General features: G+C 38.8%; 3 protein-coding genes and 1 non-coding gene across 5 annotated transcripts; all 4 read right to left on the reverse strand.

The window, feature by feature from the left end:
* Positions 1-747: 747 nt before the first annotated feature.
* On the reverse strand, positions 748-6,234 carry WNK4 (WNK family serine/threonine-protein kinase 4). Its single transcript, XM_018127274.2, has 7 exons — positions 5,391-6,234; positions 3,850-4,115; positions 3,473-3,696; positions 3,217-3,374; positions 2,829-3,138; positions 2,162-2,476; positions 748-1,652 (listed from the first exon to the last, which is right to left on the reverse strand). Exons 1-7 carry the CDS (start codon positions 5,469-5,471, stop codon positions 1,189-1,191), a joined length of 1,818 nt encoding a protein of 605 aa, XP_017982763.2. The 5' UTR covers positions 5,472-6,234; the 3' UTR covers positions 748-1,188.
* Positions 6,235-8,217: 1,983 nt separating this feature from the next.
* On the reverse strand, positions 8,218-8,305 carry LOC148761072 (small nucleolar RNA snoR114). The gene has a single exon (XR_016028700.1). It is a non-coding gene; the product is annotated as a small nucleolar RNA snoR114 (small nucleolar RNA).
* Positions 8,306-8,585: 280 nt separating this feature from the next.
* LOC18591082 (uncharacterized) lies at positions 8,586-13,896 on the reverse strand. Of its 2 annotated transcripts, XM_007017006.3 has the most exons (9): positions 12,560-13,896; positions 12,162-12,347; positions 11,645-11,737; positions 11,327-11,509; positions 11,137-11,239; positions 10,870-11,055; positions 9,744-10,750; positions 9,228-9,652; positions 8,586-9,079 (listed from the first exon to the last, which is right to left on the reverse strand). In XM_007017006.3, the coding sequence occupies exons 1-9, from the start codon at positions 12,824-12,826 to the stop codon at positions 9,019-9,021; spliced, it is 2,511 nt and encodes an 836-aa protein (XP_007017068.3). In that variant the 5' UTR covers positions 12,827-13,896; the 3' UTR covers positions 8,586-9,018. The 2 variants fall into 2 exon arrangements, with proteins under 2 accessions (XP_007017068.3, XP_017982839.2); XM_018127350.2 differs by lacking the exons at positions 12,162-12,347; positions 12,560-13,896 and adding an exon at positions 12,071-12,149.
* Positions 13,897-14,048: 152 nt separating this feature from the next.
* LOC18591083 (small ribosomal subunit protein eS26x-like) lies at positions 14,049-16,156 on the reverse strand. Its single transcript, XM_007017008.3, has 5 exons — positions 16,002-16,156; positions 15,804-15,896; positions 15,161-15,245; positions 14,925-15,055; positions 14,049-14,358 (listed from the first exon to the last, which is right to left on the reverse strand). Exons 1-5 carry the CDS (start codon positions 16,002-16,004, stop codon positions 14,284-14,286), a joined length of 387 nt encoding a protein of 128 aa, XP_007017070.1. The 5' UTR covers positions 16,005-16,156; the 3' UTR covers positions 14,049-14,283.
* Between the last annotated feature and the right edge of the window lie 91 nt (positions 16,157-16,247).

Raw genomic sequence — 16,247 nt, forward strand, 5'->3', positions numbered from 1 at the left:
CAGGATTTTTTACTTTCAGAAATCTAGAAAATGCCCCAGCCTCTCTATCCCATATCTCTTTGTCCTGCTGTGGGATTAAAGTCTAAAACAATAAAGAAAGCATTTGCTGTCACCGCAACTTGCACGAGAGTTAACCATCATATGCTTATACAAAGTAAAAAAGAAAAGCTACCTTTCGGAGAAAAAGGTGGAGAGCACAATTATGCAAGGAGCACCCAGAGAATACCTTTTGGAAGACATGAAGCTGGTACAAAAATCTCTGTAGTTTACTAATTAGTGAGTATGATATACATCTAACTACTTAAGCATGCTGCATTGCATTATTTGGTTTCAGCGTTTTTTGCTTCCAGCCTTCCCACTTGGTTCTGATATAATGACAAACATCAGTGCCAGGGATTGTGGCCAGACACATGTAGAACAAACCAAATCGTATATTCTTAAGGCCTGTCAATTTTGCAGATTTCAAGCGCTTTGAATCTTAATTTGAAAATCTTATTTGTTGCTTTCACAGTAATATGAAGGATTTCACTTTTGGAATTCACGCCTGCATATCATGATATCTTTTTAAATTGCTAAAAATTTTATTTGACCTGTTTTAGGAGCAAGCTGAATAAGGATTGAACATCCTAACTTTCCACCCTCATATAACGTTGCCATCACCCTCATGCATTCGGACTGGTCATGGTTGATATCATTTGCTAAACCACCATGGCTTATTTCTCATTCAAGCAATTCTGAGCAGAAGGATTTCAGAAGTCATAAAACTATCTTAGAATATAATTACAATAGTTGAATTTGCAAGCATCATCCACCATTAGCCTATACAAAATTGCTAGTATCGTTTGTTTAACAAATGGATTTGCACATTATTTCTGTGTGTCTCTGTCTCTGTTTATTTTTGAAGAACAATTTGCATTTCCATCACCCTAGGCGCTGGCAGTGAAAGAGAATGCTATCATCATTGTTCATAAATCTTATTCTGAAACAGGCTCTATTTTAACACAAAGTACTCCATAATCAAGGATATATAATATTTACACTGAATTGCGCTAGCCATCATACAGACAGTTACCCTCAATGTAAACTTCAGAATCTCCCTTACCACATAATTAAGAGGTCAATCCAGCCAGTGAGTCAAGCTTTTTCTGTTGATCACTCCTTTCATTCGACCTGCAAAATTTGTGAGAGCTAGAATTTTACATGTTTCTTCCCTGAAGTCCTCTGCGTCCTTTTTGTGGGAACCTCACAAGGTGCCTGAAACCCAATATCCTCCACAGCTCCAACTGTCTTAAACAGCCGTCTCTTACTCACCTCTTCCACTAATGATCGGTGTAGCAGTTGGCTCCTAATATCTACTAGCGACCGATTCCTTGTTAATTTTCGGTGGTCCATCACTCCCCTATGTTTAGGACTAGATGCATGTGATTCCAAAGCCTTGTATTGGTTATAGCAATTCCTAGCTATTGACTGTCCGCTTCTTGAACTTTCCTCATTGCAAAATCTAGTTGAGTTGTGAATTCTTGGGCTGAGATGTTTGCTCTTTGTTGTAAGGCTCGTATCAGGCTTGTGGTCATCTCCAGCGAAGTAACTCATGTTATTATATGTTCCTGAGTGTGAAGAGCTCTGAGAACTGGTTTCATCAGGCAAATCATCTGCAATAGCAATGTTTCCCGTTGACATTGAAAGTTTTATGTTAACCTAGGGCGAGGCAGACCAATTTGATGAAGTAATAATTATGTGGATATCAAAAGGAGAAGGATTACTTAGCAAAGAATATAAAGAAAAATTGGCATTGATTTACCTATTTCTTGGGTATATGTGAACATAATAACTTAATTACTCAATCTAGGAAGCCTAAACACCATAACAAACATAGATTGACAATGAACATGGACTAACATTGAATATCAGCTCCTAAACACACTAATTTAATGAGTTATCTAGAAGATAACAAGACATAATTAATAGTTTTTATAAGGTACCTCTCAACAGGCAGGTGTTGAGACTTGGGCAAAGGAATTTCACAACTTAGATAAGCCAATTTAACCAGTACTATGTGGGTGCAGCATATCTACCACACCAGAACAGCTGGTGTATGATTGGCAATCAAGCTTATGTAATGGAGTACCATGTAGTACAAAGAATTTGTGCAGAGCCATACCTTGGAGCCAATCGCCGCCACGTGTCATCAAGCCAGACAGTGACACTTGGGATGAAGAACAGGAGGAGAAAGAGTAAAATGGATGATGAGACCCATCATCGTCTTCTTGGAAGTTAAATGTACTGTAGGCTTCATTCCTAGGAAAGTCCGATTTTTTCCATAGTGGTACTAGAGCAGAAATCTCACCATCAATCATTTCTGCAATTTCATATGGCTCCCAATCGGTTATCTCTAGCTCCTTCACCATTTCCAATGCCACATCCGATGGTGTATCATTTACAATATCAAAGGGAAAATATATGTTCCTAGCAGAACCTGCAAGAAAAGACCTTATGGAAATGATACACCACCTAAAACAATTGATAACAGCAGGATTTACATTGCCTGCCAACGGACTAAAACTTCAAGCCAAGTTTTGGATATCCTTCATTTCTATTTGCTGCCTAAATCATAATTTAACCTCTAAATCACATGCAAAAATTACAATAGTTTGAGGATGATATGGCCAAGATGCCGAAAAAGGAATTCTCCTCATAATTCATCACGCAGAGATAGAAAATCAATATACTGCTTTACTGACTCAAAAATTGTGGCCAAAAGTGTGTGAAAACAAATAATTTTCCGAGACAGTTACATCAGAACATTGCAATAAAGAAAGGAATCGTACCCTCTGTATCTGCAATTTGTACTTTAAGAAAGATGGTATCATCTTCAGGATTAAGCTTCCCTGTGATCGTCATGTCTGTTCTTGGCGGATCATCATTCAGATGCAATTTCTCCATTTCCCTTTCGTTCAGAAAGGGCTTTGGACTCCCAAGCCTGGTCGTGGGAGACAATTTAGCTTCATCAGTAGCGAGAAATGGGTCAAGCAACAGTTCTTCTGCTGATAATCTCTTAGAAGCATTTACTAGACATTTTCCAATAAATCTCTGCGCATCCAAGTCTTGAATCTGGTAGAATGCCCCTGGTAGCTTCCCCTGAATAAAGGAAGTGACATGCATGTCATACTCCAATTAAGTGATACTATTAATACTGACATTAAAACCGGGTCATACCGAAGTCACTTTCTTGTAAATTTGAGCTGGATTGGAACATTCACTATATGGATATTCAGATGTAAGCATCTCTAGAACACACATGCCGAAGGAGTAGACATCAACAAGTTCATTGTAATCCTCTTCATATAATTCTGGTGCCATGAACTCGGGGGTGCCTATCAACATTGGAGTCCAAAAACTTCGAAACATGACTAATTGGCACTGTAGAGTTTATGCACTAACATTTACCAGTTAATGATAAAGGAAAAGGTACCTATGACACTGTGGGCTGATTTGGATCCTCGGAGAATCGCTGCAAGCCCCAAATCACCAATCTTGACTTGTCCAAGATGGCCATTAACAAAGATGTTGTCACACTTAAGGTCTCTGTGAATAACCGGAGGGTCATGACCATGCAAATATACAAGACCCTGCAATATTTGGCGAGCCCAATTCTTAATGGCTCGGATGTCCACTCGTTTATATTTCTTCCTGTATCTGCACATTTATACACAGTTGTTACTTGCTAGCAATTTCATCATCGCTTTAATATTGAATCGAATGAGGACTGGTCTCGGAAGTGTTACTTGTTTTGTCAATAGTGAAATGGAATAGAAGAGTTGGCAAAATTAGAGTAAGAAAGAGAATTACTCTCTGAGAGATCCTGAAGTAAACATTTCAGTGATGAAATTGAAGGTCTTCCGGTCAACGTCGATCCAGGAGGTGTAGAATCTTATGATAGAGTCATGATTGAGGGTGCTAAGGAGGTGAACTTCAGAGTACAGCCTCTGCAAATCCTCTGGCGACCGGAGCACCTCGTTGAGTTTTACCTGGTTCCAGGCCACCTCCATTCCAAGGACCTCATCAATTGCTTTGTACACCGTTTTCATTGCACCTTTTCCGAGAATTTCTTCAAACTGTTGGAAACAAACCATAATTTTCTTGTCCCTCAATAATTAATCAATGAATCTCTAAATGTCTACAGTAATCAGGTAATTCTACCATCCATATAACCCAACAGTCTATGAGTAACAAGGAAGCAATGGATTTCATTGTCAGATTCATCAGAACTTAAAAAGAAAATTTCTGCTCATCATTTGATGTTCTGTGACAATTTTTTATGTTAGTATCACGATTGTTACGTTTCATCCATTGATGTTTTTCTGTGGCTTCCACTTTTTAATGCTTTTTGCATGCCTTGAATGGATGTTAATGGAAATTCAAGATCCTGCAAAGACATACATGAGATTCCCTTCATTGTAATTTCTTACAGGTATGCAAATGCTCAGCTTGGGCATTGGTTGCTGGTGCTTGCAACAATTTGTCAGAAAGATAACAATTTGTTAACAGTAAAACTTCCACCATTGCTGTTAAAGAAAAAGGTTGGTGGTTTTTCTTCTGAATTAATTAATGCCACTTGGTTAAGCATGATTGTCGATTTAGTGTCAACAAGACATGATTTGATCTCTTTTGTTTTATTCCCCAATTTTCTCCTACCCTTAACCAATCACAATTTAGACTTGCAGAACAATAACACAATACTTTAAGGAATTCAGATATCAAAAGTAAAATGACTTCATCGTACTGTCCAAGAGCTAGCTAGAACCAGAAGCAGCTCGAACCCCAGATATTGCTAGTATTCACTGTTTTGATTTGTAATGACCTTCAAGAACTCAATAAGGTGAGGTGAGATTGAAAAACATTGATTTGCTTATTTTAAAGTAAAAGCCTTAAATTAATATTGTTTCTCTGACAACCATATATATATATATTTTAATCCGCCCACAGGCCATCAACTTGCTCGAAGAGTTATGACATGAAAATGTTTGAACTTTTCCTTGCTACCATTGTTCGACTAGTGACCCACCGACCCCAGAGACTAGCTTAAGCAAACCAAAACCAATCTGATTATGGTAGTGGGCAGAAAATAAACATCCACCACACTGTACTAAAATCACAAAAATTTTCAAGTTGAAAATTTATATGTAATATAAACTGTCGTAAAGACCCTTTCGGGAAATCTTTATGTTTACTTAATTGCCTATTGATTTTAGCAATAATTTTAAGCTACTTTCCAAACGGAAAATGTTTCTAAGAAGAGCAAGATGTAGAAAGCTTTTGCATGCAGGTACATATATACCTGGATATGGAGATAGAGAAAAAGACTAAGAAAGATTTAACTTTGAACTTACTCGACCGTATCGACCAGAGGGATCGGTTTCAACGTATCCGTTCTCCTGCAGCTTGGCTTCATCGAACTGTTTTCGATACATGTTTGAGCTATCCACAAAACTTAGGTGGCAGCCCGGAAAATCTTGAAAAAACTTGGAAGAATAAACGTGATAATTGAAAACAAATTATTTTTTTTTTTGAAATTAATTGAAAATTGAAAACAAATTATCAAGTCAACATAAATATAAAAAGGGTAATTGGTGGGTCGACGGAGATAAAAGAGCATCTAAATCCGGGGCTTTCCTTCATGATTTTCGTAGGAGAAGACACCAAAGAGGAGCCAAGAGAGCCTGGAGTAGTCAATCCTTAGCATGATCCATGCCATCTCCACCACCGCACGTGAGAAGTCGTACTTCTTGTAAGCTAACATTTGACACGGGAATTAACCAAGAAAGTAAATATGTTGGCACACCTTCGACTATAGCACTAGTTTTCTTGGAAAAATGGGATTTCCCCAAGAATTCTAGTGAGATCGGGAAGGAATATTTGTTGGTGAACAAGGATAGTTTTGGCATTCAAAGACTTGAGAGAAAGAGACTGATCAGCAATACCGATGGGGTCCGGAACTTAAAGAATCTGTGGCTACACTTTGTTACTAGCATTTGTGGATGATGAGAGAGAAGCACGAAAAGAAGGATGACTAGTATTCTGATAAGGCGACTCAAACTTTAAGAAGCAAATCAAAACCAGGGAGAAATGATCAATCAATATTGACACCCTGATGAAGAAGAAGTTGGGAGAGGAAACTAATTGGGAATGGAAAATGTGTATCTAGGGGAAGAGAAGTAGACGCAACAATGAATTATTGTGTGTGTGTGTGTGTATGTTTTATAAGAGGTGGGTCCTCCAAAGGGGAATGGCAGACATCCAAAATCCAGGATGGCATCAAATGACGTTTACATTTTTGGATTGAGAGGAAGAAGATTCCAATTCCAACTCCAATTCCATCTCCAATTTAATTACCAGTACCTCAATCTTGACCGTATCATTTGATGACTACTTATTAGATCATCTAGTAGTAAGTAAATGGTGATACATGCCTTTGGTCTTGGTGCATGCTTCAACTCAATTCAGGAAGCCTACTGATACATCAGATACTTTTTGTTTCGGAAAGGCCTTTCCAAATCCTATTAGGTAATCAACATGCACGCACACCAAAGAAAGGGTAAAAAGATGAGGAGAATGCATGCCAGAGTAAGAGTGAATCATTATCATAAAATACTAGTATTTCTGAGAGCTTTGACTTTGTGATAATAGTTCTAAAACTTATCCACTAGGGCGTACACAAAGTCCATGTTTCTATAGTCTGACAAATTGGTAGTATAGTTTAGGAGTCATAAAAGTATGATTAAATTGTGTAGGAAGAAAACATGGGGGAGAAGAAGAGGAGAGCCGCCCGGCCCCGGCCCACCTGAATTTGACAAGACAAAGAAAGAAGAAAGAGCAAGAGCCAATGAGATTGTGCGGCGTGTCAGAAGGTGGCTTGACATATTCCATGGCCTCTCGTTTTCACAAATCCCTCTTCCTCCACTTTGTTTATTCATTCTTATCCTCTCTCTCTCTCTCTCTCTCTGGTACTAGTCATTGTTAGTATAATTATTAGTAGCAGTAGGATTGCCAAATACTCTTTTGTCCTTTGAAATACAAGACTTTCCTAGCTAGGCTTGCCAAGTCTGGTAAAAAAAGCATGTTAATGTGAGTTGGGTAGGTAGCTTTTTCTTTCTTGGGAGAGTTCAACCAATCTATTGTTCCAATTCCAAGATAAGACAGCCCACGCAGGCTTGCTTTTGGTAAATAATCAAAGTAAAATCATCAAGAAAATGTGGGAATAAAAAAGAAAAGAAAAGTCAAGAGACAGGATCACTGTAAAGTCATATGCATTCTGTACTCCTTACCTACAACCTTTAATAATAAAAAAATCGACAATGATATACAATTAACAAAGGTTACATGGTGCTGGAAAATTAAACAATTAAATGAAGGAGAAGAGAGAGAAGAAGACATATGCTACTATATATTCCTGCGGACAGAAAGTCCACGAGCTGAGCTATTTAAGTGTCACGTTTTTTTACGTACCCTTTTATTAGAATTGTTTAACTATTCATCAGACAAGTCTATCTGATCCCTATGGTATGTGTGACTGTTGGTTTGAGTTGCGTGTGATAAAGTCAGGAAACATGCAGAAAAGGGCAGATGAAATGAATCTGATCATTACTGTCTTGAAATGAATAAAGGCCAAGAAAGAGGGAACAGTAAGTGCACATCATACGTACATATGTAGATATATATAAGCACACCTACAGCTGCACGATTCATACAATTTGACCCAAAATCTACCCATATTCCGGCAGTGGGGGAGCGTCGATCGGGTGGGAAACAATGGTTGCAGCAGCAGCGAGGACAGGCTTCTTTTTAAGAAAAACATACTAACAAAAGATACCGAAAGTTCTCTTGCTCAGAAAAAGTCTGATTCTAAAACACTAGGGTTAACGACTGATGGGTGGTGATTTTCATGATTAATCATGCATGAAAAATTAAAGTTTCAAAGTTGATTTTGAGGGGGTGCTGCTTACAAATACTAATAATCATGGCTGATGGTTGGTTGACAATCATATGATGCTAACTACTATGCCTTACAGAATATATACTCTCGACAGAAGTTCCACTAAAGGAGAGTAAAAAAAAGGGTTTGAAACGTGATGCTCGTGTATCTAGTGGTAGTGAATGTCAATTCATGGGGTGATCATCAGTCTGCTAAAATATGACGACTTATTTTATAATTAAAACGAGCTCAGATGTGACCAATTTCATCCGAAGAATCAGACAATAGTGATAGACCCTACCATCACAAGAGGCACCAGATTCGTCATAGCTCGAAATTGCACCACCCGGGAATCGAACCCGGGTCCGTACCGTGGCTGGGTACCATCCTACCACTAGACTACTGGTTGAGTCCTTGGGACTTTTTCATTTTACAAACACCCACCACAAAAAACAATGGCATATACACTGGCTGTCATCCACTAAACATCAGACACTGTTGCCTCTCATGCCCTGTAAAACTCATCAATGCCATTAGCATACATCATTTCCAATTTTCTACCTTTAATAGCAGTAGTAGCTAAAATCTACATGGATGTATGCACAGGTACATATTGGCATATCAACATGGTTCTATTTTCACAATATCAAACAATGTCGATATTTTACATATTTAAGACTCAAATCTCTATAGCAGCTTCCAAGATTGTATGACCAATACAGCTGCAGAATTCTATATTTCCCAAAAATTGTCCAAACAAAATTTCCCATTGGACTTTACTACCTATGCCAAACCAAATCCAAGTGAACATTACTTCACTATGTACACCTTCAATGGAAGCCAACAACATGGAAGTAAACGAACCGAATGTACAAGAACAAGATACAGTTTCGAGTATCATGCTAACATTGAAATTTGGAAACAACCGAGGCAACAAGAGAAAGAAGTAATGGGGAAAAAAGGGTCTCCCTAAAGGTTTAGATGTTAGCATCTACTGCTAATGCTTTCTGTCCTCTATTCTTCACATTTTCTGTTCTGATTATCCTTCAGAGGGACAGAGGTGGAAAATCATGTTCATTTTTCAGATGGTATGACAGCCCTGCATCACTAGAAACCCAAACCGCAAAGATTTAGAGGACAACCTTCAAGAAATTTGGAGAAGAAAAGAGGGAAAGAGAAAAAACACTGAATCATCACCATATTGGAACATATATTCTTTGATGTAGCAACATTTTCTAATAGAAAATTCTATTACCTTTCTTGATTACTTTCAAGAACAGGCTTAGCACTTTGTGCTGCTGGTATCATAACACTTGGTGTGGAGCCACAAGTGCAAGGATCTGGCAATGCATTGTCTTCTGGCATGTTTCTGCTCTGTAATTCAAGGCTAGAAGACTCGGATTCAAATCTCTCAGGTGGGCAATTTAAACCACTGGCAGCACATAAACCCCAAACGGATGGGTAAGGTGGATGAGTATTGGGTGGTCCAAACTTCACAGGGCCCAGAGCTGGGTACTCCTTTGGTGAGAGTTCATGGCTACCTTCTTGAGACAAAGCCATCTCTTGTTGAACAGTAGCAGAGCCTTTATTATTAGTATATCTCTGAAGCTGACTGTAGGCTCTTGAAGCCTGAAAGATTCCTCTCCCAGATGAGTGCCTCTCCCGATTAGAACGATACTTCTGCAAAATTTTAAGCATTTGGAATCAGGTATAGCTGCTAAATGCAAAAATTAAACAAAGGTAGATGAAAACAGTTCTCAAATAAACATACAATGCTGGGAATATATGTTCCTGTTCCTCGTTTCTTCTTATCCTCTGAATCCAAAGCAGTATGAACTGCAACAGGAGGCTTCGAAAAACAAAATTGTGATCCCAAAATCCCATTTGAGTCCCTCTGAGAATAAAGATCCTGTTTTAAGGGTATGGATTGTTCGATAGTTTCCCAATGATTTTCATTCTGTAAATGGGGGGACACAGGACTAGATACAGAAAATAAATGGCAATATTGACCATATAACAAACTCCAAAACTGGCCATCATAATCCCCAGTAAGGTCCAACAATGATTTTAAAGATTCAGAATCCCCAAAAATGCCAGCTAACTCTCTTTTACAAACTACATTGCTGGCAGCTAAAGTGTCATTCTTAGAATAAGGCTTTAGAGCAAAACTCATGTCATCAGCAGCAATAGAATCTGTCAACGTACTTTTAAAAGAGTTACCAATTTCAACCATTCCCATTTGTCTACAAGTGCGAGGTTTCACTGAAAGTGAAGCACCAAGGTTGCTACTAGGAGGAAAAGAATCAGATGAATCATTCTCACTTTTCATTGCCAGTAATCCAGACAGTACAAACTCCTTAGCATCCCCAGGGTGACAATGTCCTGAAACAGCATTTCTGTTGACATTGGTTTTTTTTTCTGGCACTACCTGTGAGGTTAAAACATCGAATGGGCATCCCAACTTGTATCTGGATCCAGAAGCAGCTATAGATCCTGACATCCTATTGTTACTAGAGCCAACATTGATTGATTTTGCAAACAAATAGTTCCCTGAGCACATACTAGCACATGGTGATGGCATTACATGGTCATAACCTCGAGCATCAGAAGTCGATGGAAGATTTTGCATGCCAGTCAAATGATTGCTTCCATGCCTTTCCAAAGTGTTTGCAAAAAACTTAACAAGCTCATCCGGTATTCTTTCTCTTGGTAAAATAAGGATCTGCTCAAGCTTGTGAGCCCCATATTTGAAAGCACTACGAATTCTATAGTAGTTACCTGCAACAAACTCAAGATTCTGATCACAAGTGCATGAGGAACAGCAAAAAGCATATGCCTATCCATAATTTTAAGGCTTTAATAGAAGCCTATTTCACTACAACGAAACAGCCAAATACCTCTGTTAACACTGCGCCCAAGGTTGTTGTTTTCTTTTAGTGGATCAATTATATTAAGATGCTTCAGAGGAAATAACCGCGAGTTTGTCTCAACCCCCTTTGATGGAACAGAAAACATGTTGATGCACTTTCTCAGAAATTCTTCGCTCAAAAGTGGATTATTCCCCACATTTTCGGGAACCTCAGCTGCAAAGAGAGGCAGATAAATGAATCAGTCGAGCAGCTACCAAGCTGTCCACCTCATAAAGACAGAGGAGTAATTCTTACCCACTATATCAGGCAGGGAAGATTTGCAAACTGGTCCATTTAAGCTGATACAATAATTCTCCCAATCAAATTTGCTGAAGTAATCCAAAAATCTGTAGAGAACCTGTGTAAGATGCAATAACATTCAGTGGTTTAAAATTAATGGTGCATTATATGCACAAATCAATATTAATTCCTAAACGATACTTACTGCTATAGGGCCATTTAAAGAAGAGTGAAATAGATGAAATATATATAGGACCAGTGTTTCTAAAGCATATGTAGAAATCAAGCCATGATGGGCACCAAGTATACGACTTTCATAATAACACCAAGCTTTTATGAGGATAATGCTGCGCTTAAAGAGATGATCTTTACCAACAAGACGATCAATCTGCAAAATAAGTTATATGAGAAATACATACATATTCAAAATGTTTTACTCAGAACATAAATGATTTCTATAAGGAATCTAAAATGACTGAAAAACCATGTATGATCATGAATGTGCAAAACCGGCATGCCAAACCTGTTCAAGAAAACACAGTGTACAAAGCCCTCCCAACTGATTGAAGGAAATATCTACAACAATATCTTGCACAAGGCACTTCACAAGCTTAACCTGAAACCAGCAATTCAAGGAAAATATATGAAGAAATTTGCTTTCATCAGAAAAGGAAAACAAACGCATGCAACTACCATCCGACTTCTCAATTTAGAGAAAGATACACCATGAGAATATTGCACTCTAATTGAAATACTAAAGTTGACAATTGCTCTAGCAAATGCTCATTTGAGCGGTATGTACAGCTTCTACTAAATGGTTACGAAGTAAAAATCAATTCAAAATTGCTACACAAAAAAAAAAAAAGGCATGTAAGAAAACAAAATTGCCTGGACACAAATTCTTAAAAGTGAATGCACATATCATATAGACTTTGCTTAAGTTCAATACCACAGGTTGATTCATTCCTCTACAGAAGTCCAAAAGAAGTTAACTGGATCAGACTAGACTTGCAAAATTAAGGCTTGAAGGTGGTATAAACCTCAGCATCAATGCAATGAACATCCTTAACTCTGTAGGGAGCTTTTTGATTGTGCTCTTCGCCCCTGAGAATAGCATGAACATCAGACACCAAAGTATCCTCAATAGCTGGACTGCTGAGCGTGGTTAAGTCAATATCTCCATCCGGTAAGTACGTCTTGAGCGGAACTGAGCCATATGGGAAGACCTGCAAAATTGAGAATTAAGAAGACGACTCAAGTGTTCCACAAAAGAAGTGCGAAAAACCAACATTATATGAAACCTCAAGAAGTTACGAAGGAATATATATAGCACAACCACCTTGCCTTACATAAAACCCAGAAATGTAATAATTCCACAAAAGAAAAGAAAAGAACAGAACAACCTATATACATAATATATGTAGGAGTGAAGAAAGACCTGGTACCCAAGACCATCTTGAATAAGTCGTTGAACGTACTCGACAATCTCTTTCCGCTTTCTGTCAGCGTCCAAAGTTGGTTGTACACTCCAAACTATACGACGAGCGGTTTCCTCTGCGCTGTCCCAACTCTCTCTCGCAATCGAACAGGGCTGACCAGGATTCGACAACGACAAGGAAAACGGAGGCGAAGGGAAGGGTGAGGGGCATAGGCGATCCTCCCTTGAAATGTCACCGTTGGGATAACAAACGCGAAGATCACCCATTCTTTTCTTGATTAACCAAAGTGTTGGACAACAAGACAACGGCAATGGATGCAAGAAACAACACCGTTAAGGAACTGGAGAATTAGCGGTGTCAAAAGATCATTTCTTTATTGTGTTGTGATGACTGGTGGAAGAAGGCGAGAGAGAGAGGGAGAAGCAGAATAAAGAAAGAAAGTGAATGGATGGGTAGGGGCACGTGAAGGGGAAATTTTGCTGTTACTTGTTAGCGCTTGCGCTTGGCTTGATGATGGAAACAGAAACGGCAGAGTAATGGGGTTTTTCTGTTTTCGAACAGATAAAGAGAAAAATGATGAAGATCAAAATCATAACCAATATGAACTGGCTTAGTATCTTTATTGACCCCCTACCCTGCCCTGTCCTGCCCGGACAAAAATCAATCTAAAAAAGCCAAACCAACTTCTCTCTCTGCGTCTTGTCTTGCGTTTTCCTTCGTCTTCGTGTTCCTCTCTCCCCAACTCACAAGTCACAAACACGTAGCCAAGGCCCTGGAGCAACGCCACGCCACGCCACGCGACTCAAAGCCAGCGAGACACAACAGGACAATTTTTAATTAACCCAAGAAAAGCTGGCCGAATGGGCCACGCTAAACTATTGCAGAAAATACCTGAGCAGAGGTTGGGGCATTGCTAAAATTGCTACGGCCTACAGCCCTTGGTTGCCTGTATAAGACACTGATGATGACGTCTCTACTCTCAACTAGCGGTCCTAGTTTTAGTATTTTTCTTTATATGCACGTCGTCGTCTCCCTTGCTTTCTCTTTTCTTCTTTCATCGTTTCGGCGTATGCCAATTGATTATTATCATCATTTATTGATGGTGTTCAACTGCTGGCAGTTGACAGATGCTGTGGGAGGCAATTTATTTTCTTCTTATTCGAGTAATAATTTAAACAATAAGCCTTCTGGTACTTGCTGCAAATAGATCAGACGAGTCAGCCAATGGCGGTGGAGGGGAAATTGTTTACATTAGTCCCATTTTTCCTTGCATGAGAAGTGGTGGAAAGAATACACGGTTTTTCTATGAATCGGTGGGTCATTCATCCCAAGAACCCAAGGCACCCAAGGCTTTGGCATCGATTCACGAAATCGTAATGATGGTTCAGAGCTGCTGTGGCCACCACCAGAACACCTAATCATCTTTTCTGAGCCAGCACATCAGCCGAGGGGTATTTAAACAGAAAGTAAAAGAATCATGGAAATGCATACTAGAAAATAACAGATTTACTGCATAAACTCAATGAGGTTCATCAGGTTTTCAGACTATGCTATCAACGTTTCCAGTTTGTTGATGCATATGACAGCACTAATCCACATAATTCTAAAGTTAAAAGGTCATATAGAGTTCAGAGAATATTTGATAAACTGCAAAATGGGGGATGTGAACAGCAATCGCCCCCAGATTGATGCCTCTACACTCATGCCAGGATATGGCGGGTCTTCAAGTACGAGCAGCAGCAGGTGCTCCAGCAGTTCGTGCAGCCTGACCAGGAGCACCGGCTTTTGGCAGATCCTCCTGAGACGCATGAGAAGAATAAGGAACAGAAGAATCCACATACCAAATGTAAATAAAATAGAAGAAATGAATACCACATGAATCTAGTCGAAAAAATCATTACTCAAAAATCTGAGCATGTATTTCACTCCTATCTATGCTTCACATTGCTTGACAAGGGTTAAAAAATTTTGCTTATCTCACTCCTATGGAACAGTAATTCTCAAAGCAAAAAGAATCATTGCCTAATTTCGTTAATTGTTTTAGTTTCCTTAAAACACATAAAAATCAAGACAGAAAGCTAAATGGTGTAATCCCATCACCACTCAGCAACTAAACTAAATTTCAACATACTCTACTCTAGATACAACTCGCTATCAATAAAACTACAAATGCTCGTGCATATCAAAAACAGCTACATCAGGTTTTCAACCACCATAGCAAACAATTAAAAAATTGAAAAATGATGCAGTCAATAAGAAAAACACTTAAAACTCTGCTAGTTGAACAAGCAAAACCTAAGAAAACAAAAAGCAATAAAGCAATAAACCAAACAGCGAATGCAAGGTGCAGTTAAACGAAAATACCCGACGTCTAAAGCGCTGTGGTGGATCACGAATTCTCCTATTAGTGCGAGATCTGACCCTCACAACGTGAGAGTGGATTGCACATGAGACACAGTACTGCATCTTTGCATAAAGCTTGGGAAGAGTGTAAGCTTCAGATAGACAAAGCAAAACAAATCCTCCGTCAATGACTAGTAACAACTGTCATGATCAACATTGAATTTAAGGCATTTTCCGAAAAAGAGAAGAGTTATTACTTTCATAGACACAAGCTTCCTGAACATCTCTAACTGCAGCTTGCTCAACAATGTTCCTCACCAAAAACCTCTTGATAGCCTTGTCCTTTGACACCAATGCCAAACAATATATTCAACAAAGCAAAAAGGGGTAGCTAGTGATCCATGTAAATATCTTAATATTGAAAAACAAATGAAATAAAAAGCTACCGTTTTCAATTCATTTTCTCAATTTAGGAAGTAAAAAACATAAAAGTAAAGGATTGCTCAAAGGACGGTAAATATCTTTTCTTGTCTTGAGGGTCTAAGCACATTCAACCAAAAAATTGAAAATTTGTGCTTTGTCTATACAATTTCTTCAGGAAGCAAAGAAACCAATAATATGAAACAGAGGGAAAGTAGAAAACATAAAGTAACAACTGAATTTAAGCTCTCTATCATTGATCGGAAGCAGCAAAACTTAATGGTAAAGGACTAAGTTTGTGCATTGTTGACAATTCTCTTCCTACGCAGGCATAAAACTGAAGACAGGCGAAAGTTGAAGCACCATCTACCAAGATAATGCTAGCTTCAACAGTTTCTGACTAGAAACGCCTACAATTCATACTATTGCTACAAAAGTTTTTCCCTTTGTTTTCTTTTCAAAAAATAAAAATAAAAAAACCTTGGGGCAGCATTTGCCGCAGTTGGAGCAGCGAATGAACTTTACATGGCCACGGCCGTGCTTGTTTCTCCCGCCATTCCTTCGCTTGAAAGTCTGTCATGAAAACACAACCATATCTCAAAATGCAGATATATACTAGTTTCTGAATATAAGCAAAACAACAGAAAAACGAAGCAGAGAGAGAGACACGTATCTTACCATCTTGAAAGTTGAAGTGAGACCCCTAGGGCCCGGATTCGATGAATCTGACCGTGGCGCCTCCCTGCCTCTCCTAGGGTTTTTGCCGCGGGTTGACTAAGATTGAAACAGTCCATGGTTATTTATAGAGTCCGTTCTCTTCCGTTTAGGGTTACTCCCGGTTTCGGGCTTTACCCGGGTCCGTTCCCCTATTTATTGCCGATAGATATTTAATTTTCGGATATTCGTATCTGATGTAACCCGACT

The sequence above is a fragment of the Theobroma cacao genome, chromosome 9, assembly GCF_053813885.1.
Source record: "Theobroma cacao isolate CCN51 chromosome 9, ASM5381388v1, whole genome shotgun sequence".
Taxonomy (NCBI): Eukaryota; Viridiplantae; Streptophyta; class Magnoliopsida; order Malvales; family Malvaceae; genus Theobroma; species Theobroma cacao.

What these genes read in the sequence shown, in the direction of transcription:
- WNK4 (XM_018127274.2), bottom strand. Translation starts at nt 5,471, where the DNA reads ATGTATCGAAAACAGTTCGATGAAGCCAAGCTGCAGGAGAACGGATAC. An exon ending in ACAAATTGCAGATACAGAGG is followed by an intron (nt 2,477 to 2,828) that starts GTACGATTCCTT and finishes CTTTTCTTGCAG; the next exon opens with GTTCTGCTAGGAACATATAT. An exon ending in TGGCGGCGATTGGCTCCAAG is followed by an intron (nt 1,653 to 2,161) that starts GTATGGCTCTGC and finishes TTGCTATTGCAG; the next exon opens with ATGATTTGCCTGATGAAACC.
- LOC18591082 (XM_007017006.3), bottom strand. Translation starts at nt 12,826, where the DNA reads ATGGGTGATCTTCGCGTTTGTTATCCCAACGGTGACATTTCAAGGGAG. An exon ending in TTCATTGCATTGATGCTGAG is followed by an intron (nt 11,738 to 12,161) that starts GTTTATACCACC and finishes TGCTGGTTTCAG; the next exon opens with GTTAAGCTTGTGAAGTGCCT. An exon ending in TTCCCTGCCTGATATAGTGG is followed by an intron (nt 11,056 to 11,136) that starts GTAAGAATTACT and finishes CTCTCTTTGCAG; the next exon opens with CTGAGGTTCCCGAAAATGTG.
- LOC18591083 (XM_007017008.3), bottom strand. An exon ending in GGAAGCTTGTGTCTATGAAA is followed by an intron (nt 15,056 to 15,160) that starts GTAATAACTCTT and finishes GTCTATCTGAAG; the next exon opens with CTTACACTCTTCCCAAGCTT. An exon ending in CACAGCGCTTTAGACGTCGG is followed by an intron (nt 14,359 to 14,924) that starts GTATTTTCGTTT and finishes CATGCGTCTCAG; the next exon opens with GAGGATCTGCCAAAAGCCGG.